The sequence below is a fragment of the Acartia tonsa genome, chromosome 4 (assembly GCF_053477335.1).
Source record: "Acartia tonsa isolate MP-2025a chromosome 4, ASM5347733v1, whole genome shotgun sequence".
NCBI lineage: Eukaryota > Metazoa > Arthropoda > Copepoda > Calanoida > Acartiidae > Acartia > Acartia tonsa.
In genome coordinates, this window is record NC_137263.1 from 1269466 (window position 1) to 1293268 (window position 23803).

Genomic DNA, 23803 nt, shown 5'->3' on the forward strand with positions numbered 1-23803 from the left:
GGGCGTAGCCGCTAGTTTAAGAAGATTGTACGTAAATCTATAGACATGAACAGATTGTTACCAGGGGTGGGCCATCGCATGATTATTCTGATCGGTTAATCCGTCTGTCTGCACTGTACTTGCAAGGTCATATTTATTGCAAAACAATTATGTCAAGCTGTTTCAATAGAAGTTTCTGTACAACACTACATGCTAAAATCTGCGATTTTGAGTAGCTTTGCTAGGTAAAAAAAGATCAACTGAAAATTGAGTGCCTATTTGTGCAGCATATCACCCAACTATTGCAAAACCTATTTTCAGCTACTCCGGTCAAACGGAAAAGCGATATAATGTAACGATTTTATACATTTGAAATTTTAATTTTTAAATTGTGATTTTTTTTAAGTTCGAAGCTTTTTTAGCTAGTAGTAAATATTGAGATAGGATGAAGGTGCTATGTACACAATCGGCAAACCAAATTCCGCTTAAAAACATCAACTCTGATTTACCTTTATCCTAGAGCCTTGACCGTGCCGGAGCTGACCGCGCAGCTGTTTAACCCGCAAAACATGATGGCGGCCTGCGATCCGCGGCACGGCCGCTATCTGACCGTGGCCACGGTTTTCCGCGGCCGCATGTCCATGAAGGAGGTGGACGAACAGTTGCTCGCCATCCAGGCATTTCATCACTATTTCCCCCATAAATAAAAATACCAATTAAGCCCTTTATGGTAGGGACAGATTAAGAAAAGATTAATAATTATGCTTCTCCGGCAATATTCAGGGATCTAAAGGGATAAGACAATGTCCGTTAAGTTGATGTATATCCCCAATGATGATACACACAAAATTTACCCTTCTGTAGATTATAATTAGTGTTGAAAAAGTTCTGACACTCAACTTTATGAACCAACAAATCAAAATTCAATAAAAAGTTTCCAACATTGTTGAACCAACGAATAAAATTGAGGATTACATCCATGTATCGGCCATTGTCTTGTCCCTTTAGATCCCTTACGTCAATCTTTTAGACTTGGATAATGATATGTTACTTGAAGAAAATTTGTCAACAACTTTTTAGCCAACCAAGCTAAACTACAAGTTTTGGGTGCACTTGTCTCGTGATTTAATTATCCTATTTACACACACACACAAGACAATGGAAAACATGATTTTTCTTCACGTATTAGACCTGATTAGTATGCCGCAGATTTTACTGCTATGGACATTAGACTGCATATTACAATAGTCCCCAAAGTTTTATAAAAACGTTTTCTTCTTGCACAACAACTTTAGGGGCTTTTATTGAATTTTTATTAGTTAGTTAATTAATTTGTGTGACCAAACGTTTCAACCAATAATTGATATCTACAAATAATTTTGTGTATCATCATTGGGGATGTACGTACATTAATTTCTCGGCCATTGTCTTATCCCTTTAGATCCCAGGTTTCTGTCCCTAAAAAAGTCTGTTATCTCAAATAACAGCCACAAAATAAATATTTATCTAGAGCCCTGACAGTCCCGGAGTTGGTCGCGCAAATATTCGACTCGCGGAACATGATGGCGGCCTGCGATCCGAAGCACGGCCGCTACCTGACCGTGGCCGCTGTTTTCCGCGGCCGCATGTCCATGAAGGAGGTGGACGAACAGCTGTTGGCCATCCAGGCAAGGCCCTCAAAAATTTTTTTGGGGGAAGGGACATTGGACAAAAATTATAATTTAAATTGTTGGCTAAAAAAGGGCTAAAAAGCATGGATGGAAATTCTAATGTTCTAACAGCTGAATTTTCACTAGCTTTATCTTTTTTCTGTGTGTCACTCTCTTTTTTTCTTCTTTTTCTTTCTCACTCTCTCTCTCTCTCTTTTTTCTCTCTTTCTATCTATCTCTCCCACTCTCCTTCTCTCCCTCATTCCCTCTAACTCTCTCGTCCTTTCTCTCTCTCTCTCTCTCTCTCTCTCTCTCTCTCTCTCTCTCTCTCCCTAACATCCTAAAATGAAAAATCTATTTGCTTTCAAAAAGGGTAAAAATCCAAAATAAAATTTATGAGGGAAATATATTCTGAAACTAGAATAAGAACAGTTCCTACTTTGTGGAATGGATCCCAAACAATATTAAAACAGGAAATTTTCTCAGTTTAAGGACAACAACGATGAAAACATCGACAAACAAGGATGACAACTTCAATAAAAGCTATAAATCAGAAGGGAGAAACGAGCAATTTAACTCTTGTAGAGAGTCAGAACTTAATAACATTAATTTGTAAGTCTAAACAAAATTGTACATAAATTTGTTGCATAGTTGCAGTAAAATCCTAAAAGGATTAATGATTATAGAGATGCCTCGCATATAATATGTTACCTTGTTGTCCCAGGAATCATTGTTACAAAAATCATATAAATAGGATAAATATATCATAAAACAATTTTTTTAAAAAAGTAAAAAATCACCATGCTTTAAATGGACGTACAGACCTTAACAATTATAGAGTTGCTACGCTTCATAACTAACAAATCATATCTAACTTTTATAGAAATCCTCATGCAAAGTTTGAAAACGATAGGATAATTTTACCATTTCTAAATTAACGAAACAAGCTGACGGTCTCTTAAACTGAAAAAATTGTATAAAACAGCTGTTTGTGACATCCCACCACGTGGTCTCAAGATGGCGGCCACCTTCATCGGCAACTCGACGGCTATCCAGGAGCTTTTTAAGAGGATCGGTACCGCCTTCACCGCCATGTTCAGAAGAAAAGCTTTTCTACATTGGTACACAGGTATAGGATCTATCTATTTATCTATCTATCTATGTATTATCTAGATATCTATCCCAGCCAGAAAGTAGCGTCACTATCGCACTACTATAGCGCACGATATCGTGTAGCAATCGAGCACGAGTTCTTACGATATCGCTAAATAGTCGTCCAATGCACATCGACGATATGTTACGATAAATGGTCGAAAAGGTACTTAGAGCTGCGCGATACACCTACGAACTCGTAAGCGATATCGTAAGTATCGCGCGCGATGTCGTACCTAAATCGTAAATAAAAAGCACATTAAAAAATTTATTTAACATCGTGTAGTTTTAGGTTAGAAAATGGTTACGTAAAACAACAATATCCATAACATAAACTAATTGTACTTTCCATACAGAAAGAGAGAGAGAGAGGGTGTTTATCTCTGTGTTTCCTCTGAAATTATAAGGGTGATTTTAAATTTGTTTCCATTATAATCATGATTGTGAGGAACTTGGAATTTCTTACATAATTTATCTTATTTTAATTGCCATTTAGACATTTTTGTACACTTGCTGTGGTTTAAAATGAAAATGATAAAAAAAAAAATTTTTTTCAATAAAAGACCATTAACACATTATGATATTATGTTATACCAGTTTTTAATTTATTTTGTTTGAAAACAGAAAGATTTTGATTCTCTATACAAAGTAATGTGAATACCTAGTGGCCAATTTATAAACTATATTTCTCACACAATGATTTTGAAATTGTTGGTTGTGTGTCTGTTTGTATGTGTGTGTTGACAAACATAAAATGCGAGATACATACGATAGTCACGATTTTTACTACAAATTCGAATTAATCTCTATAAAATCGTAAATTCGATTTTTGCTACAATATAGTAAATATCTCCTTACGATTTTCTTTACGACGTTTCTGGCTGGGATCTATTTGTCTATCTTTCTTTCTTTCTATCTATCTATCTGATCTTTCCTATATCATCCATCTATCTATCTATCCATTTAGCTGATATCGTTCTATTTTGTATTATTGACGAGATCATATTTATAAAATAGGTTGAAAACAAGGTAATATACACATTAAAATTAACATTCACAAAATCTCTTATAATATAAGCGTGCAAAAAAATTTAAAAGTAGATGCGCTACTAAAAACATAATTGTATCATCGTAAAAAAATTATTTCGATTACAAAATATGTAATGAAATTAAATTCAATTTACCCTTTTAAAAATAATATTTATTAAATTTATATTTAAAAATCTCGTCTAGAGAGGGTTAAATTTTTTTTAAAAATTTTAGTGTAATAAGTTACCGCTAGGTAAAACTAAATTTGTTTGTTTTATACCTCTTTGAAAAAAAGATGTACATTACATAATATTTAAATACAAGTTTATATTGAAACATTTTTTAAAAAAAGTTTGTTATGTAATTTTTAATGACAGAATTTTTTTTAACACAGAAGATATAAAAAGTAAAAATAGATAAAATAAATTCAATAATCAACATAATTATGGTAGGAGACATTACAAATCATTATTAATTCTTCATCTTAATATTTGTAGGTCAATTAGACCGTATTAATATATACATTACTATTCTTGAATTTTAGGTAGGTTATGTGTTTACTCTTAGCTTAGTTGTGGGTGTTGACCGGTGCCTCATGTTAACTATGATTTCAACTAGTGTATACGCCCCTAGAGGCCTTTAGTGACATTTTAAATGTTTGTTTTCTTCAAAAATAATACGCAACCTTTCTATGTTGCTTCCTGGGACCTATGAGAAGCTACCCTGTTAAGGAAAACCTGATCGGTTCAGCGGTTAGCGAGATCCTTCGGTACAGACATCCTGTTACTTTATTATAAGGATTACAATGGATATAGGATGCACATGGATATGACAGGGAAAGATTTGTTAATTTAGCTTGATAATATTTACCTCATTTATTGGTCAGTTCGTTCATCTAGTAGGAGTGGATTGGGGGTATTGTTATTTCAGCTAGCTGCGAGCATGCATCAGAGTACATGAAAATCTGGTGCAACATCCAAGTAATAGTATAACGATTTAAATCCCATTACAATAGGGGTTATCTAAGTAAGCCTATAATTATCTTTGTCACTTATATTGGTTGGCACGCAGCAAAATTAATTATAATAACTTTTCTCGTATTCATTCGAAACCGGTGGATTAGAACCCGTTCTCATCAATACGAAAAAATCATGTCTAGCATCATATTATAACCAGTTTTCTACGAATATAAAAATGTACAATCATAATATTAAAACCAGTTTTTTTAATCCCCTAGATGCCGAAGGCCTTTGGCTTCTCGGGACTAAAAAACTGGTTTAATATATAATTGTACATTTTATATCCGCGGAAATCTGTTTATAATACGATGCTAAAAAAACTATTATTCAATAACTCTTTCAACCCTGTTATGAGAAGATCACAATGACATTGATAATTATTAAATAAAATTGATTTTATAAAAAAAGTTTTAAAAACTTGAATTAACTAGTCGTGCAAAAAAAAAGGTTGCAATTTCGCGATTTTATTGTATTTGTATATTATATTAAAAATTTTATATTTAATAATATCATCTAAAGAGGGTTAAATTTGAAGATAATGAACTTTAAAATTTTGTAAAATTTTAGTTTAAAAAAATACTACTAGGGGATGTAAGGTTTATGTCTTTTTTCCATTTTAGAAATTTATTATTACTATAGCATATTTTAATACAAATAAGAATATTGTAATTAAAATTTTATATTAAAAAAATAGGAAATTTTAACGAAAATTATTTTTTTGTACACAACCATAGCAAAAATTTAAAAAGATGAATTATAGTAAATAATTGTTTAGTTGTACGTGGTGTTTGTTTTATATTTTCTTCTCTTTGTATTTGGAGGCCATTAAGGCCTATTTGAATTATTACACGTAATTCCGTAGAGAATTGAATAGTACCTACATAGCTAACTTTAAAGACATGTTTTTCTGCTCTTATTGTTATAAGGATTTCAATCCAATCATAATCGAGTAAGCTTGTGATCAATGCCCAGAGATCTAAAGGGATAAGACAATGGCCGATAAATTAATGTACATCGCCCATGATGTTACACACAAAATTACCCCTTCTGTAGATTAAAATTAGTGGTTGAAAGGTTTGAACACTCATCTTAAAAAACCAACCAATCAAAATTCAGTCAAAGTCCCCAAAGTTCTTAACGAATAAGAAAATATCATTATAAAACTTTGGGGACTAGTGTAATAAAAAGCCCATTGTCCCCTTTCTCTCTGATCAATGTTACTTATTATTGCACACAGCAAATTGCTCATCCGAATAATTATTAATCTTAAGGGAAGCTTTTAAATATCTTTATTGGTTTTAGGCTATTTTTCTGACCTCCCCATTATTTCCCTAGGGGCTAGCAATATATGTCTATCTATTCCTAAATATATAAATCATAATTACATTTATCTTTATTATTATATATATGAATATACAATATAAATATATTGGCCTCATTATTTACATTATCATATATTATAATTAAACATCATAAATGAATATTACATATAAACAAGTATGACAACATACATAAAAGCGAAGCTCTGAAACAGTAGGACAAACGAATATTAACTCTTTTACAGTGTCAGAACTGAATAAGCTTAATATAGATGAATAAGTTTTAATAAAATTGCACGTAAATTTGTTGCAAAACTTCTTAAATACAGAATAATGTTTAAGGAGATACTTACATTTTTCAAAACAAGATTGTAAAGATGCTTCGCTTATAATATTGTACCTTGTTGTAATAGGAATCAGTACTCCAAATATAGGTCAATTATATCTTACAAAAATCAGTTGTCAAACAAGTTAAAAATCAGCAGGTTTTAAATGGTATGTACGGACATTCTGGTAAAGATTATAGAGTTGCTACGCTTTCTAAGTCGTACCTTTATGTTATAGAAATTACCATACAAAGTTTGAAAGCAATAGGACAATTCTAACATGTCTAGATCAGCGAAAAGAGCTATATATCTTACTTTAATGATGTGGGGCATCGTTATTTTAGCCAGCTGCAAGTTTTACTTTATTAGAGTACATGAAAATCTGGTACAACATCCAAGTAATAATATATCGATTGCCGAAATATGTTGCATGATGTATAATACTTAATAATTCTTGTAGTAAAAAATTAATGTACATTCAGTAGGTTATTTATTATTTCTAACCAAAAGGAGGGAGGGGACATTGGACTGTTTAATACAACACTAGTCCCAAAAGTTTTAGTATAACGTTTTCTTATTCGTTGGCTTAACAACTCTGGGAACTTTTATTGTATCTTAATTAGTTGGTTTAAGTGTCCAAACGTTTCAACCAGTAATTGTGATCTACAAAAGGGATATATATTAATTTATCGGCCATTGTCTTATCCCTTTAGATCCTTGATTGTAAGGGAAAGCATTTTGAAAGAGTAACATAGTATAATAAGTTTATTGAAATAAAGATAAAAATAACATATTCAACTTGTGGATTCGCCCTCAGCCCTGAGTATATTTTGACTATTGACTCTAGGGGCGTTGTGACGCTTCGGGCACAAATCCTCTCCAAGTCATCTTTGAACATACTCTGCGTTTTAAATTGCAGTGTAAAGCGCTCAATCGCCAAGGGTATCAACATTCAACACCCATCAGACAACCAACCCTTTGATTGCACGACCATTGTCTGAGAAGTCCTAACTGTGCACGGTAATGAGTCGCGCCTGTTTTGGGCCAAGGCATTCCCCCTACTCTAACTATTCATGTCGCGCATCTGACAAAGCAGCAGTAGGAACCATTTTTAACGTCTTTAGTTATGACGCGGTGTTGGACCGAGATTTGAACCCATGACCTTCCCGACGACGAGCGGAGGCGCTACGTCTTGAGCCACGGTCGCGGGTTAGCCCTTAGGGATATACCCCCACCCTCATAAGGGGTGGGCGGCATTCTAGTATAGCTTGGACAATAAATTTATAGTATAGATGTATAAAGAGCTTACTATTTGATATCCAATTGCAAAGACCTATTGCATTGCAGACGAAAATTAATTTCATTAAACTTTGCTTTCTAATTTCAGCTGTTTAATGCTTTCTTCTGCTTTTTGAAAAAGTAAGGGACAATTTTTGTGTAAAATTACCATTTCTGTCTAAACTTATGTGAGGTATTTAAGGAACAGGGTTACAAATACTATTTATCACTCTATATATATTACTTTAATGCTTGGACACCACTATTAATCCACTGGATTAGAATCAGCAAAACTGAAAATCATGTATAGCGTTGTATGACTGACAATTTTCCACAAATACCAAGATAAAATCATAAAATCAATGCCAGTTTTGTCAGCCAGTTATTTCGGCCCCTGGGGTCTTACAAAACTGGTTATATCTTTAATTTTAAGTTGTCTAATATACGATGCGATAAATCATAAATAACTACAATCGAACGCTGTTATAAAGTTAAAGTGTATATATATAGGAATATACAAAAAATCAAAATGACTAAAAATTACTAAAGTATTGGGGATGATTAGCGTTAACGGTTAAAAAGTTTGGACTCTGCGAGTTTAAATAAACCAATCAAAATAAAGGTGTCCAAAGTTTGAGCTGACGAATAAGATAACGTGGTTATAAAACTTTGGGTACATGTGTATTAGGATGGGTTCATATCGGAATTAGACAAAGCGGGGATATGCAACAGATAAAATTAACCTTAAAAACATTTCTGACCGAAAAAGAATTTTAAAAAATTGAGTTTTAGAACACGACCACTTAAAAATATAATTCATTACTTATTAGTATGCAAAGACGACATCCAAAAATTTTTTTGAATCAGAACTATGACTTCATGGTACTCTCTGGAAAGGCCTTGAGGAGCTGAATCAGGAACTTTTGTCCGTTTCAAAATATCTCGTTCCTAGCCTTAGAAATCACTAAAAAAACAAAAAAAATTAAGGTTTATTGAGAATTGTCCAATTTGTAAAGGTTTTTTAGATTTTCTCAGGCTAGGAACGAGATTTTTTGAAACGGACAAAAGTTCCTGACTCAGCTCCTCAAGGCATTTCCAGGGAGCACCATGAAGCCATAGTTCTGATTCAATAAATTTTTGACTCCCATTTACAAATAGCTATACAATTGAATGTCTGGTCGTCAGCGGTTTTAAGACTTAGGATAAATTTTAAATCACCCAGAGGTGTATTATATCTTTATAAATTAAGTGCAGATCCCTGCTTTGGCCTCAGAAAAAAAATGTCCAAAATCGACCCACCCTAATGTGTATTGTGTCATTTACAATCGAATGTCAACTCCCTGCCTATTATAATATTTACTATTTTACTAGTTGCTTCGCCCCTATACTTTAGATAGGTAGGAAGGGGAGTTGGTAGTGTTGCTTTCCACTTCTCCCCTCTAAAACCACCTCGGGACCAATAGTAAACTTTTCTTTTTTATAAGTTTATGAGATCCTTCTGGACACACGTATATACAACGTGCTACCTTAATATAAAAAATTCAAGGGGTAACGCCATCCCAAAACTTGATTAAAAAATAACTAGCCTAAAACCAGCCTGTAAAGCTTTCCTCAAATGGAGAGTTGTTAAATCTTCACGGACAAACCAAAAAAACTACTATTTTTCATAATAGTATAATATCTAAATCATATTATAAAAAGTAGTAAGGTTTTTTTTATCTGAAGCTTAAGTCTTTGATGACCACTAAACCGATTGAGTTCTACATTTTTATTGCAACTTCTTATAGTTCCCTGGATGGTTTTTGGCCATAACTGTATATAAGTTTGGTTTTAGGCTATTTCCCTAATTTCCTTACTCCTTCGAATACAGAACTGCTAGATGCTAGGAGCGTAGCCGCTAGAATATAATATAACGAGATTATAATTGTAGAATAGAATTGATTTTGAATAAATAATGAACAATTTAAAAGTTTCTAGTTGTAGGATTAGATATATTATTGCATGGATGTTGCACTAGATTTTTTTGTACTCTAAAAAAGTGTTGCTTGCAGCTGGCTAAAATAACGATACCCTCAATCCACCCTCTTTACCCCCCTCCTTTCTTCTCCTTCTGGATGAACGAGCTGATCAATAAATGAGCATATTGACATAAATTGACGTCAAATTTTCAATATATCCACTTATATTTAAATCTATAGTAGTAGGTCAGCAATTAATATTTAATGCTTTGAATCAAATTTTAGTTCAATATTGTTATATATTCGTTGAATATAGGAAAATTAAAATAAAATACTAAAACTGTAAAACGATAAAAAATAAGTAAAAAATTTAAACAATCATATCCTATCATGTAAAGTAGTAAGGTTTTCTTGTCTGAAGCTTATTAACTATACTGAACTGATTGAGTGCACATTTTAGAAAGGCATGATGATGGTTTTATGCTATTGTTCTGCCCTTTCCTTACCTCTTTGGATACACTAGACACTAGATGCAAGGGGCGTAGCCGCTATAACTATAAAGAACAGTAAGGTTTTTTTTCTGTAGTTTAAGATTTCGATAACTACTGAACTTTATCGAGTTCTCCGTGCTATGAAAGCTTCAAATAGGTTCCAGGATGGTTTCAGGCTATTTAATTTTTAGATTTAGTCTTTGGGTAGTTTTAGGCTATATTTCTCCTTTCCTTACACTTTGAAATCAGAGCTTCTAAATGCTGGGGGCGGAGCCGCTAGTCAAACAAAAATTATTATGGAGGGAGGGTGTTGTTCACTGCCCCCCCCCCCCTTTTTATTTTCTGGACTCCCCTATAGCTATGCAGGGAGGGAGGGAACATTTGTGCTGTTTATTACACCATATTTTTATATTGACGTTCTAATTCTTTGGTTTTACAACATAGGGGTGCTTTTATTATTAAATTTTGATTGTTTGGTTCATCAAGTTGACCGTCAAAACGTTCCAACCACAAATTGGAATCTACAGAAGGAGTAATTTTGTGTATCATAATTGGGGATGAACATTAATTTATCGTCCATTGTCTTATCCCTTTTTCTTCCTGCAACCTATGTAAGTTGCAAGGACATGCAAACTTTCCTAAAGCATCAAGTTTTGACGAGCTGACACAAATTTTACAAATTTTAATCCTGTATTCTTCATACACATGATAAAATTTTATCATTTTTTTGTAAATCCTAGATAATCTTAGTTAAAAAATATCTTTTACTTATAGTTGGCTAGTTTAAAAATATAATACGTAAATCTTGTATTGTCATAGTTCCAAAATATCTGTTCTTTTGGTTTGTTCGATTGAAAATATAAAATGTAAACCCTGGATTGTCATAGTTCAAATTCAAAAATATCTAATAATTTTATTAGGCTAGATTGATGGCTAATAGCAAAATAAAAATGTTAATCCTAGCTTATCATAGTTTAAATATATTTGTTACATTGAAAATAAAAAATTTAAACCTTGGATTTTCATTGTTAAAAAATATCTGTTCTGTTGGTTGGCTAGATTGATGGATAATGCACAAAAAGAAACTTTATTTCTCTCTCTACACTTAATTTTTCTTCTTCTTCTCTCTCTCTCTCTCTCTCTCTCTCTCTCTCTCTCTCTCTCTCTCTCTCTCTCTTTCTCTCTTTATTTATCTTTCTCTCTCTCTCGCTCTTCTCTCTCTTTCCATCTCTCTTTAAAAGTATCTTTTCACCTTAATTCTTTAACAACATCATCTTTGTCATTTTATTTCTATTTTTTTATAATTTTTTTATAGTAAGGTTTCTGGCTATTTTTCTTTTCCACTTCCATATCCCTTTGAATGATTACGGAGCCCCGTAGATGCTAAGGGCAAAGTCCCTAGATGCTAAGGAACAAGCCGCTAGTCCAAATATATAGCTATAAACATATCGGCTCAATACCAGCTGAGTATCCACAAATTCCCCAATAGTAGCTGAGTATCTACGCATATTTCCCAAGAGTAGTTGAATATCCACACTTTTCCCCTATGGTAGTTGAATATCCACACTAATTTCCTATTGGTATTTTATTATATCTTTTATAATGCTGATTCCCATGACAATAATGCACATTAATGCAAGCAATTCACACCTATCATTTAACTTTAATACAGATTTAGGAAACAAATATTGAAAATCCATAAAATCCAAGCTCTGAAATGAAAGGACAATCTAACATTAACAGGATAATAATGCATAAGTCTATATAAAATTATTGTAATTATAGTAAATTTGTTGCAAAACTGCTTAAGTTTATGCTACTGTTTAAGAACATACTTACATTTTTAGGACTTGATCATTGAGCTTATAACATTGTACCTTATCGTAATAAGAATCAGTATTCCATAAATTAGATATCAAACTCAAACTTATAAATAATAAATACAATTTAGATATAAATCAATCCATGTATGTTTTTGTCTTGAATTTAAGTTGTACAAAGAAGCCGAAAAATCTCCACCCACTTATTATTGCACCTTGCACTTTAAAACAAGGATGACAAAATCATTAAAAGCGTAGTTGGGCATACAATAATCAATTTGATTTGTTGGTAATTACGTTCTTTATAATGTGCTTTACAGGAATCATAATGCCAAGTTTGAAATTGACGGACGGACAGACGCACAGGCCCTTATTATAAAAAAGCTTCGCTTTTTAAAATGATTAATCTACAGGTCTAATAATCCAATATATTTTTGGACCAAAAATCCCTAAAGCCACGATTTTATAGAGTTGATATAATTTCCTATAAATGTAGAAAAACTTTGCTTTAATTTATTACATTATACGAAAAAAAATTGTCAAAAGGTTAAAAACAACATGTTTAAAATTGACCTACGGACTTTCTATTATAGAGTTGCTACGCTTCCTAAATCGTACCTTTTGTATTAAATCGACAGGACAATTCTAACATGTATAAATTAACAAAAAAGATAACCAAAATAATTGTTTAAAAACTTTTTCCCCCAATGGTAGTTGAATATCCACACATTTTCCCAATGGTAGCTGAGTATCCAAAAATTACCCCAATAGTAGCTGAATATCCACATGGATACTCAGCTGGTATTGAGCCAACATATCTATTAATTATCTATAACTATCTCTAATTTTCTATTTCTCTATATTCGTCAAAGTACTATAATCAAAAGTTAATCAAAATAAATTTGAAGAACACAAAAAAACACACAAAACTTATTCAAATAAAATTTAAAAGTATTTTCAAATATCTGTAATTTTAAATTACGCCTTTTTGAGGGCCAAGGCATTCTTTTATGATTCCTATTTTTTTATGTCGATGGAGACATCCCCCATGAAAATATAACATAAATTACCCCTTATGCAGATTGTAATTATTGGTTGAAGTGTTTCGACACTACTAGTTTAGAACCAACCAATCAAAATATAAAGATATTAATTTTTTTAGATACGAATAAAATAACGCGGATATAAGTCTTTGGGTACAAGTATAATTTATTGTCCAATGTCTCCTCCTTTCCTGCTTGCTATGTAGAATGTCATTTGATATGCACTTTATTGTGCTAAAAAGCGGATAAATTATGTACATTTGTTTAAGTGTGCTGCTATCAATGGATATATTATTACTTGGATATTGCGCCAGATTTTCATGTACTCTAATAAAGTTATACTCGCATCTGGCTAAAATAACGTTACCCAAATCCATCCCCTCCCCTCCTACTGGATGAATAATCTGACCAATAAGTGAGGTCCATATGAGCAGCAAGCTAAATTGACGATAAATTTTCCCCTGTCAATATATCCATTTATTTCCTATATCCATTGTGCTTTCTTTTTCATGGAGGGAGTGGTTACTCTATAAATATTCTCTCCCCCAATTTTAGAATAGCATACATAAGAATTTGTAGGGATCTTAAGGAATAAGACAATGGCCAATAAAATCATTCCCAATGCACATACTGCTTACAATTAGTGGTTGAAACGGTTGGACACTCAACTTAATAAACCAACCAATCAAAATTCAATAAGAGTCCCAAAAGTTGTAGGCCAACTACTAAGAAAATGTTATCTAAACACTTTAGGGACTAGTGTAATAAAAAGCCCAATACCCCTGTCCTGCGAATTTGGGGGAAGATTTATTTATCATACATTGTCCTATCACTTTAGCCCTGACTCTTTTCACAAATTTTGGACACATTTAGTAGCTATGGAATTATTTTAGAATAATAAGGTTGTTGCAGTGTGTTTTTATCCAGAGCTGGATCTTTAAATCGTTTTGTGGTGCGCTAAATCGGGGCGATCCAGTTCACCCTGGTTTGGCGCGGCAATGACACTCGCGCTGGTTCGCCCATTCCTTTAGATTTAAAGATTGAAATCTAATAATATCTAGGTGCGCCGAACTGGATCGCCCCGATTTAGCGCACCACAAAACGATTTAAAGATCCAGCTCAGAGATCTTAAAGGGATAAGACACGGGACGATAAATTGATTGTACTCCTAATATGATTGACAAAATTACCCTCATTTTGTAGATTGAAATTATTGAACATTGAAAGGTACTGCTAATGCCCAATCAATCCCAAATGTCTTTAAGCAAACGAATGAGAGAATATGTTTCTAACATTTAAGCAAATTTATACTTTCCAATTCAAATTATAAAAATCCTTGGATTTTATAGCCTTACTACTTTACTAATTTTCAATTGTTGACCTTGGAAAAATTAAAAAGAATGGGTCCAATCCTTAAAAACATCATAGAAATTTTCTCAGATGATTATTTAGGATGGGTGTTTGTAATTTGTTGTGATGATTCGCCTGGCCGGCTAATACGCATTTGAGAAATGAAACGGCTTCGGCCCTTCGTATGAATTTTTAGTAGGGAAACTATTCTATAATTCACTTTTTTTGTCTGTCAGTTGTAACGCTATGAAGTAAATGTGATAATAGTTAATAGATTATTTATTACTTGGAGCTTACAGATAATATTGCACTCTAATAAAGTGAAACTTGTCGCTGGCTAAAATCACAAATCCAACCCTTCCTCTTGCCTCTTACTGGATGAATGAACTGGCCAATAAGTGATGTCAATGTTAGCAACCTAAAATAACGAAATTTTTCCCCTGTCATAATATCCACTTATATTCTATATCATTATCCATTGAGAGTTGTCAACCATGTTTTTTTAATGTTTTAGAATCGAACTTACACTGTGCAAAAATAATCAATTTTCATTTTCTTTTATCTCATTTATCTCTTCTCTTCTTTTTTATCTTTCATCTATCATTTTTTGCCTCTTAAATTTTTTTTGTCTATTTTTGTCTATTTCTCTTACTTCTACAAAATCTTATTTGTCTGAAGCTTAAGATCTCTGTAACTACAGAACCGATTGGGTTCTCTATTTTATGTAAGCTTAACATAGGTCCTGTGATGGTTTTAGGCTATTTTGTTTTCAAATTTAAACATTTAAAATAAAGTATTAAAAACGTTTTTATGACAAGTTGAATTTCATTCAAATCAGGGTTTTTGAGGGCTAAGATAATGTACGGGAATTTTATGTACATTCCTAAAGATGATTTACCTTTTAAGATTCAATAAAAGTACCCAAAGTTAAATAATCTAAATAAGAGAACGTTTATCTAAAACTTTGGGTACCAGTATAATTTTCAGCCTAATTTGTGGAACTGATGGCTTTATAAATTTAAACGGCAGTAATGATTTAACCTATAATAGATTATTAAAAAGAGTTAATTATAATATATCATATATACATATCTCATAATACATACATAATATAAAAATAATATCTATTTATCGCATCGTATTATAAACAGCTTTCCATGGATTTAAAAATGTACAATTATAATATTAAAACCATTTGTGGATATAATACGATACATTGTTTTTCAGTTTGGCTTAGAACCGGTTCTAATCCAGCGGATATTAATCGGTTTCGAAGCCATACTGGAAAAGTATATTATTGCTATTGAGTAGCATTCATTACATTTCAACATGAACCACCTCCCCCCCCCCCTCCCCCCAACACCAATTATTTTCATAAAATATTAAAAATCAATACAGGAAAGGTGGGTCAAGTTAGGTTAGGTTAAGTAGACTTTACACGGAGCCCTGCAGGGTAATACCACTTATGAACAATGTTATAGATGAAGGGGGGGGGGGTCATGTGGTTCATTTTGGTTTAGAGGGACATTTCCAAATATTGTAATAAATGCCTTTTTCATATTCCAGCCCCCTCCCCACTTATTCGAACACACTTTATTCCCTTTTCATATTTTCATATATTAGAACAATTAGTTATAATATAATCATATATATTCTAGACAAGAAATAAAAATGCAGGGATTTTATGGGATAAGACAATGGATCTTACAGATGTACATTCCTTATTGCACCTTCTGTGAATTAAAATAATTCGTGGAAAAGTTTGAACACTGAAGATTTGCTCAACCCAATTAAGATTTAATAAAAAAGTCCTTAAAGTCTTTGAGCCAACGAATGAGATAATGTTTTAGAAATAACATTTATCATAGTTCAACATGGATATTTCTAAAATTGGAAGTATAGTATATGTGAATAATATGACAGGGGAAAAATAGTCCTCAATTTAGGTTGCTACATAGGACTCTCCTATTGGTCAGTTTTTTCATCCAGTAGGACAAGATGGGATGGGGTAAAGGAGTGAAATTCTAGACAAGAAATAAAAATGCAGGGATTTTAAGGGATAAGACAATGGACGATAAATAAATGAGCCGAATGAGCGAATTTTTTAGTAAACACATTCATTATAGTTCAACATGGATGTTTCTAAAATAACTCTATACAACATTTTTACCTGTCTTGTTTATTATTGTTCTTTTATCGATTTCTTTGCCCTAGTTACCTTTGGGCAATAGGTTTATTACTATAGACGCTCAATCAGACATAATAATCCATCCAATTAAAGGAATTTCTCTGTTAAAAGCTTACTTATATGGGTGAAAGTCCAAAAAATGCCTAATCTAATCAAAATGTGAGTTCTTTCTACCCAAGATTATGGTTGGAATGTTCCTACACTATGTTCCTATTGGATTGATTCAGAGATTGGTCCAATTCAGAGATTGTTTCTACACTGTGTTGCTATTGGTCCAATTCAGATATTGTTCCTACACTGTGTTACTATTGGTCCAATTCAGATATTGTTCCTACACTGTGTTACTATTGGTCCAATTCAGAGAATGTTCCTACACTGTGTTGCTATTGGTCCAATTCAGATATTGTTCCTACACTGTGTTACTATTGGTCCAATTCAGAGAATGTTCCTACACTGTGTTGCTATTGGTCCAATTCAGAGAATGTTCCTACACTCTGTTACTATTGGTCCAATTCAAAAGTGTGTTCCAACACTGTGTTACTATTTGTCCAATTCAGAGATTGTTCCTACACTATGTTACTATTGGTCCAATTCAGATATTGTTCCTAAACTGTGTTACTATTGGTCCAATTCTGAGATTATTTCTACACTGTGTTACTATTGGTCCAATTCAGAGATTGTTCCTACACTGTGTTACTATTGGTACAATTCAGAGAATCTTCCTAAACTGTGTTACTATTGGTCCAATTCAGAGATTGTTCCTACACTGTGTTACTATTGGTCAAATTCAGAGATTATTCCTGCGCTGTGTTACTATTGGTCCAATTCAGAGATTGTTCCTACACTGTGTTACTATTGGTCCAATTCAAAGATTGTTCCTACACTGTGTTACTATTGGTCCAATTCAGAGATTGTTCCTACACTGTGTTACTATTGGTCCTACCAAAATGTGAGTACTTTCTAAGATTGTTCCTACACTGTGTTACTATTGGTCCAATTCAGAGATTGGTCCTACACTGTGTTACTATTGGTCCAATTCAGAGATTGGTCCTACACTGTGTTACTATTGGTCCAATTCAGAGATTGTTCCTACACTGTGTTACTATTGGTCCAATTCAGAGATTATTCATCTAGACTTTCTATATTTTTGTTTTGCTCCTTTTTCCCTTCACATTCTACACCCGCTACTTCCCTTATTACACCCGCATTTACCTTACTAAGCCCACTACTCCCGTTAGTATCCCTTTTTCACTCTTTACTTTGGTTACCTATATTACTAATATTATACTTCAAGAATCTTAAGGGATAAGACAATGGACAATTAATTAATGTACATTGTACACACCTACTAATTGTGTCTTTCTTAAGTAAAAAAGAATTGGTTAAAAAGTTGAGACACTGATAGATAGTACCAACCAATAAAGATTTAATAAGGTTCCCAAAGTTTTTAATCAAAGAATGAGATAATTTGGTTATTTACAGTTTAATATACAGTCTAATATCCCTCCCTCCATGGTTATTCTCTAAATATTACTACTTTAACTCACATTACTCCTTAACATTCAACCTTTCTTATTCAGGGAGGGAGGGGACAATGGACTGTATATTATACTGGTACCCAAAGTAATCCACTCATTGGATTAAAAACTTTGGGCTCTTTATTCAGATGTTCAAAGCTGGACAAATCTATAAAAAAGACTTACATGGTACAGACAATGTAAAAAGAACATAAACTAAAGTAAAAATCATAGAAGTAAAATTATGTTTTTAAAGATTTTTGTTTACCCTAAAACTTGTCTCTTTCTGGAAGGGATATATCCCCCCTAGTAAAACCCTGTGCACACCCTGAAAGGTTTTGAACCAACTTTGATTAGTTTAGTTTTGTTAGTTTCTATTTTCTTAATGGATATGTTATTACTTGGATGTAGCAACAGATTTTAAATTCTCGGGTAAATATTATTCGCAGCTGGCTAAAACAATAATTTTACCTCATCCAACCCTTTTCACTAATCCTCTCCTCTCCTCCTGGATGAATGAACTGACCAACAAATCCTCCCCAAAATTCTTAATTTTCAGAATCTGCCTTTTTTTGCCTGTAAAAAATGAAAACATTGTCTTATGTAGATTTCTTTATTAATTCTTTAATTGTAATATCCCCACAGCTTTCTCTTTCTCTCTCCTTCTTATTTTTTCTCTCTCTCTTTTAATCTTCCATTTTTCTTTAAATATGTTTGAAGTTATATTATAAGCTTGAGTAGAATATATATTATGAAACATTCAATTTATATCTACATATAAATTTATTTACAATCTATCTATCTATCTGTTTATGAAGGAGAAGGAATGGATGAGCTGGAGTTTACAGAGGCAGAATCCAACATGAATGATCTGGTGTCTGAATATCAACAATATCAGGGAAACAATACATTTTGTGTATCATCATTGGGAATGTACATCAATTTATAGACCAATGCCTTATTCCTTTCGATCCTTGCATATCAAAATATACAGATTGATTTAATTTCCATGCTTGACCATACCTGAAGGCGATTCTTGTTCTAATCATCTACTCATTCCTAACTCAGTGTGTCTCAAAAAAAACATTATTTCGAAGAAAACTAAAGAGAAAGGAAAGGGGAAGGGAAAGGTAAGGAATGTACCAAAAAATATTTCTAATATTATATGACTTATAACTAATTTGAATTTATAAGTTACTGTATAATAAAGCAATATGTTTTATTTTGATTTTCAAGAAAAAAATGTATTGTTTTTCTGCAGGAGGCAACAGCTGACGATGATGAGGAGGAAGGGGGAGAGTATGGAGATGAAGAGTATGATGAATAAAAATGGGAAGGGTATGGGAAGAAAGATGGAAAATTTTTTAAATGAAAAGTTTTTGAATCAAATATTTTCCTGTTAATCCAAATCTTATTTTAATCAAATTCTTTAATTTTTTTATTGTAAAATTTTTTGGTAAAAGATAAAATTTTTGATATTATTCTTTTGAAGTTTACTTGAATAAAATATAAAATTATTTGAATGATTTTTTCATAGTTTAAAACTCCTAGTTGTGATGTTTTAACATATCTTGTAACATTTATTAAAAATTAAAAAAATTTTATAGTCAACATTCCTCTAACGTCTTCTGGACCATAAAATCCACCCACTTCCCTGATTGAACCCAATCTTGGAAGCGGTGGCGTGCACAGGATTTACTAGCAAGGGGGGGTTGAAAAATCACTTCTTTTTTTTCAGGGCTCGACAGCTACGCATGAGCTGCCTTAAAGCCTCAGTGAAATCAACCATTTAAAATTTTAAAAATCAGCTGGAAATCAGTCTAAACTTAACCCAAATTTGGCCAACTTCCTTTTTCAAACAAATTTCAAAGCATTCAAACACATTTAAATTTGAGACTTATTTACAGCTGCCAAGCCCTAGTTTTTTCATTAATTATTACATTTATTCTTTTATACTGAAGCTCTTCTATAAGGAATGTCCTTCTAGCTTTTATTTCATATAATTATATGACTTCTTTTACTTACTTATTGTTTAATCTTAAACTTTGTATACATAGTGTTACATTTTAGAATAAAAAAATTATTTTTTTGCTTACTTTTATTTTTTTCATTTGAGTTTGTCTTTAGCAACTAACTAATGTTTTTAAAAAATACTTAAAATCTTATTGTGATGTATTTTTAGACATTTTAGACAACACCGCCCTTGAATACTTTAAATAGATTGTGTTAAACCTGTAGTATTTATTGTTCACTAGAAATAGTTTATTAATAAATTTTTAATGCAATGTAATTATCATTTATAAATGGTGATATTAAATACATATGAGGTTTTGTCCTTATAAATAATTAATTTCATATCATTTCATTTGTGTTTTAATAAATAAATAATGATAAAAATTTAACCATTTTATTCAATTTAATACTTAAGAAACAAAGATGACAACATCCATCCATCAATAAATCTATCAAAAGAGAAAGGGAAGTTTTTTAATGAAAGGGGGAAGGGTAGGGGAAGAAAGAAGAACTTAAAATTTAAATTAAACGGGGATGGGTAAAAGATGATTTAGTTAGATGATTCTAATTTTTACAATTACTTATTAAATCTTTATAAAATTAAACTCTCTTTTTTCATAATTTAAAAAATCCTAAATGTGATTTTTGAACATATCTTGTAACTTTTATTTTGTCTTACAGAGTTGTTTTGTGTGCAAAAAAGAAATTCAAAAAGATGGATTGTCTGTTCAAGAATATGTTTCGACATCCAGCAGAATTTTAAAGTTATTATTTGACAATTCTAATTTCAGCTTACACATGGCTTCCAAGCCCTGAAAATAAGAATCACAAAACAAGTGAAGGGTACATGAATGGTCCAGTAGAGTTTAGAGGGATATTACAATTCCAAAAAAAATTTAATCTCTATCTTCTATCAATCTAACTATCAATCTATCTATCAATCTATCTATCAATCTATCTATCAATCTATCTATCAATCTATCTATCAATCTATCTATCAATCTATCTATCAATCTATCTATCAATCTATCTATCAATCTATCTATCAATCTATCTATCAATCTATCTATCAATCTATCTATCAATCTATCTATCAATCTATCTATCAATCTATCTATCAATCTATCAATCTATCTATCTATCTAGCTATCTATCAATCTATCTATCAATCTATCTATCAATCTATCTATCAATCTATCTATCAATATAAGTGAAGGGTACATGAATGGTCCAGTGGAGTTTAGAGGGATATTACAATTCCAAAAAAAATTTAATCTCTATCTTCTATCAATCTAACTATCAATCTATCTATCAATCTATCTATCAATCTATCTATCAATCTATCTATCAATCTATCTATCAATCTATCTATCAATCTATCTATCAATCTATCTATCAATCTATCTATCTATCAATCTATATATCAATCTAACTATCAATCAATCTATCAATCAATCTATCAATCTATCTATCAATCTATCTATCAATCTATCTATTAATCTATCTATTAATCTATCTATCAATCTATCTATCAATCTATCTATCAATCTATCTATCAATCTTTCTATCAATCTATCTTTCAATCTATCTATCAATCTTTCTATCAATCTATCTATCTATCTATCTATCAATCTATCTATCAATCTAACCATCAATCTATTTATCAATCTATCTATCAATCTATCTATCAATCTATCTATCAATCTATCTATCAATCTATCTATCAATCTTTCTATCAATCTATCTTTCAATCTATCTATTAATCTATCTATCAATCTATCTATCTATCTATCAATCTATCTATCAATCTAACCATCAATCTATCTATCAATCTATCTATCAATCTATCTATCAATCTATCTATCAATCTATCTATCAATCTATCTATCAATCTATCTATCAATCTATCTATCAATCTATCTATCAATCTATCTATCAATCTATCTATCAATCTATCTATCAATCTATCTATCAATCTATCAATCTAACTATCAATCTATCTATCAATCTATCTATCAATCTATCTATCAATCTATCTATCTATCTATCTATCAATCTATCTATCAATCTTTCTATCAATCTATCTATCTATCAATCAGTCAATCTTTTAATCTATTCATCTATCCATCTATCATTCTATCTATATATCAATCTTTCTATCAAAATAACTATTAATCTATCTTTGAAGGAGAAGGAATGGATGAGCTGGAGTTTACAGAGGCAGAATCCAACGTAAATGATCTAGTGTCAGAATACCAACAATATCAGGGAAACAATACATTTTGTCTCAATAATCACTCTAAACCATGATCTTATGAAAATCTTGTTCTAATCATCTTCACGTCCCAAACCAGAAACTAGTGCAATTTGGGAAATATGATTTTATTGATTGCTATAGACAGATAAAATATTTGGTGATGATTCCCTATAATTTATTTAAACAATTGTCCATCCACGGTTTTTTGGTGCTACTTACCGTTTTTGTCATCCTTGTTACTTATTACCCTATTGAATTTATTTAAATAATAGCAATTTGAAGAAAAAATATTTTTAAAGAAAAAAATGTATTGTTTTTCTGCAGGAGGCGACAGCTGACGATGATGAGGAGGAAGGGGTAGAGTATGGAGATGAAGAGTATGAACAATAAAAAGGGGCAGGGTAGAGGAAGAAAAAGGGAAATATTTTCAATTGAAATGGGGAAGAGAGGGAAAGAAAAGTTTTTGAATAACACGGGGAAGGGCAGGGGGGAAAAGAGGGAAATTTTTAAATGAAAAGGGAAAAGAGGGAGAGAAAGAGGCTAAATTTTACAAATGCCAATAATATTTTGTCAACCTATGTAAATAGAGACAAAGAAAGTCATAACTCATGACGTCATAAAAATGAGGGATGAGGAGAGGAGGACTTATCATGCTGATTTTTTGAGGGACTTTCTTCGTCTTCTATGTAAATTCTTGTTAAATGTTTTAAATTCTTATTGTAATCAAATTTTTTGATTTGTTTTACTTTCAAAGTTTTTAGATAGAAGATAAATTTTTTTTGTATTTGAAATTATTCGTTAAAACTTTATTTGATTAGAAAACTCCTAAATGTGATTTTTAACATATCTTGTAACTTTTATTAAAAAAGTTTTTAAAAATTGTGTTGTCAAAATCCCTCTGTCTGCTGTTGTACCTTTAATCCACCCACTCCCCTTCGGGACCCCAAGCAAGCAATGGCGTGCACAGGATTTGCATGGCTGATAAATAAATGTAAATCATCAATGATGAAACACATAATGACTCTTTCTGTAGATTATAATTTAGTAGTTGAAACATTTGGACACTTAAACGTAATGAACCAACCAATCAAAATTTAATGAAAATCCCGAAAGTTGTTAAGAAAACTTTAGTTTAAAACTTTTGAGACTGCCTAATGTCCCCTTTCTTCCTGACAAAATAAACATCAACAAGTGGAAGGGGAGGGGGGGGGGGGCGGGGCCGTATAAATGGTCCATTGCAGAATGGAGGGATATTACAATTGCAAAAAAAGATGGAAATTCCTATTCTTTTGATAATCACTTTTCTTTCTGTTTTTTTCATCATTTATTACAACCATTATTTTGTAGCAAAGCTATTCTATAAGCATCGTCTGTTCGTCCTCTTAACCGTTCTTTTAGTTAATATGATGATCTCT

General features: G+C 31.8%; 1 protein-coding gene across 3 annotated transcripts; it reads left to right on the forward strand.

The window, feature by feature from the left end:
• The first annotated feature begins 412 nt into the window (after positions 1 to 412).
• LOC145315616 (tubulin beta chain) lies at positions 413 to 23589 on the forward strand. Of its 3 annotated transcripts, none has more exons than XM_080155599.1 (5): positions 413 to 656; positions 2050 to 2093; positions 2606 to 2757; positions 18937 to 19013; positions 22710 to 23582. In XM_080155599.1, the coding sequence occupies exons 1-5, from the start codon at positions 549 to 551 to the stop codon at positions 22776 to 22778; spliced, it is 450 nt and encodes a 149-aa protein (XP_080011725.1). In that variant the 5' UTR covers positions 413 to 548; the 3' UTR covers positions 22779 to 23582. The 3 variants fall into 3 exon arrangements, with proteins under 3 accessions (XP_080011725.1, XP_080011726.1, XP_080011724.1); XM_080155600.1 differs by lacking the exons at positions 413 to 656; positions 18937 to 19013 and adding exons at positions 1324 to 1646; positions 22320 to 22396 and having other exon boundaries at positions 22710 to 23589; XM_080155598.1 differs by lacking the exons at positions 413 to 656; positions 22710 to 23582 and adding exons at positions 1370 to 1646; positions 19377 to 19497.
• Positions 23590 to 23803: the final 214 nt, after the last annotated feature.

Excerpts from the sequence above, each read along its gene's own strand:
- LOC145315616 (XM_080155599.1), top strand. The coding sequence starts at position 549 with ATGATGGCGGCCTGCGATCCGCGGCACGGCCGCTATCTGACCGTGGCC. Across the intron at positions 2,094-2,605 it reads GAATGGATCCCAAACAATAT|TAAAACAGCTGTTTGTGACA; the intron begins TAAAACAGGAAA and ends GAAAAAATTGTA. Across the intron at positions 2,758-18,936 it reads TTTTCTACATTGGTACACAG|GAGAAGGAATGGATGAGCTG; the intron begins GTATAGGATCTA and ends CTGTTTATGAAG.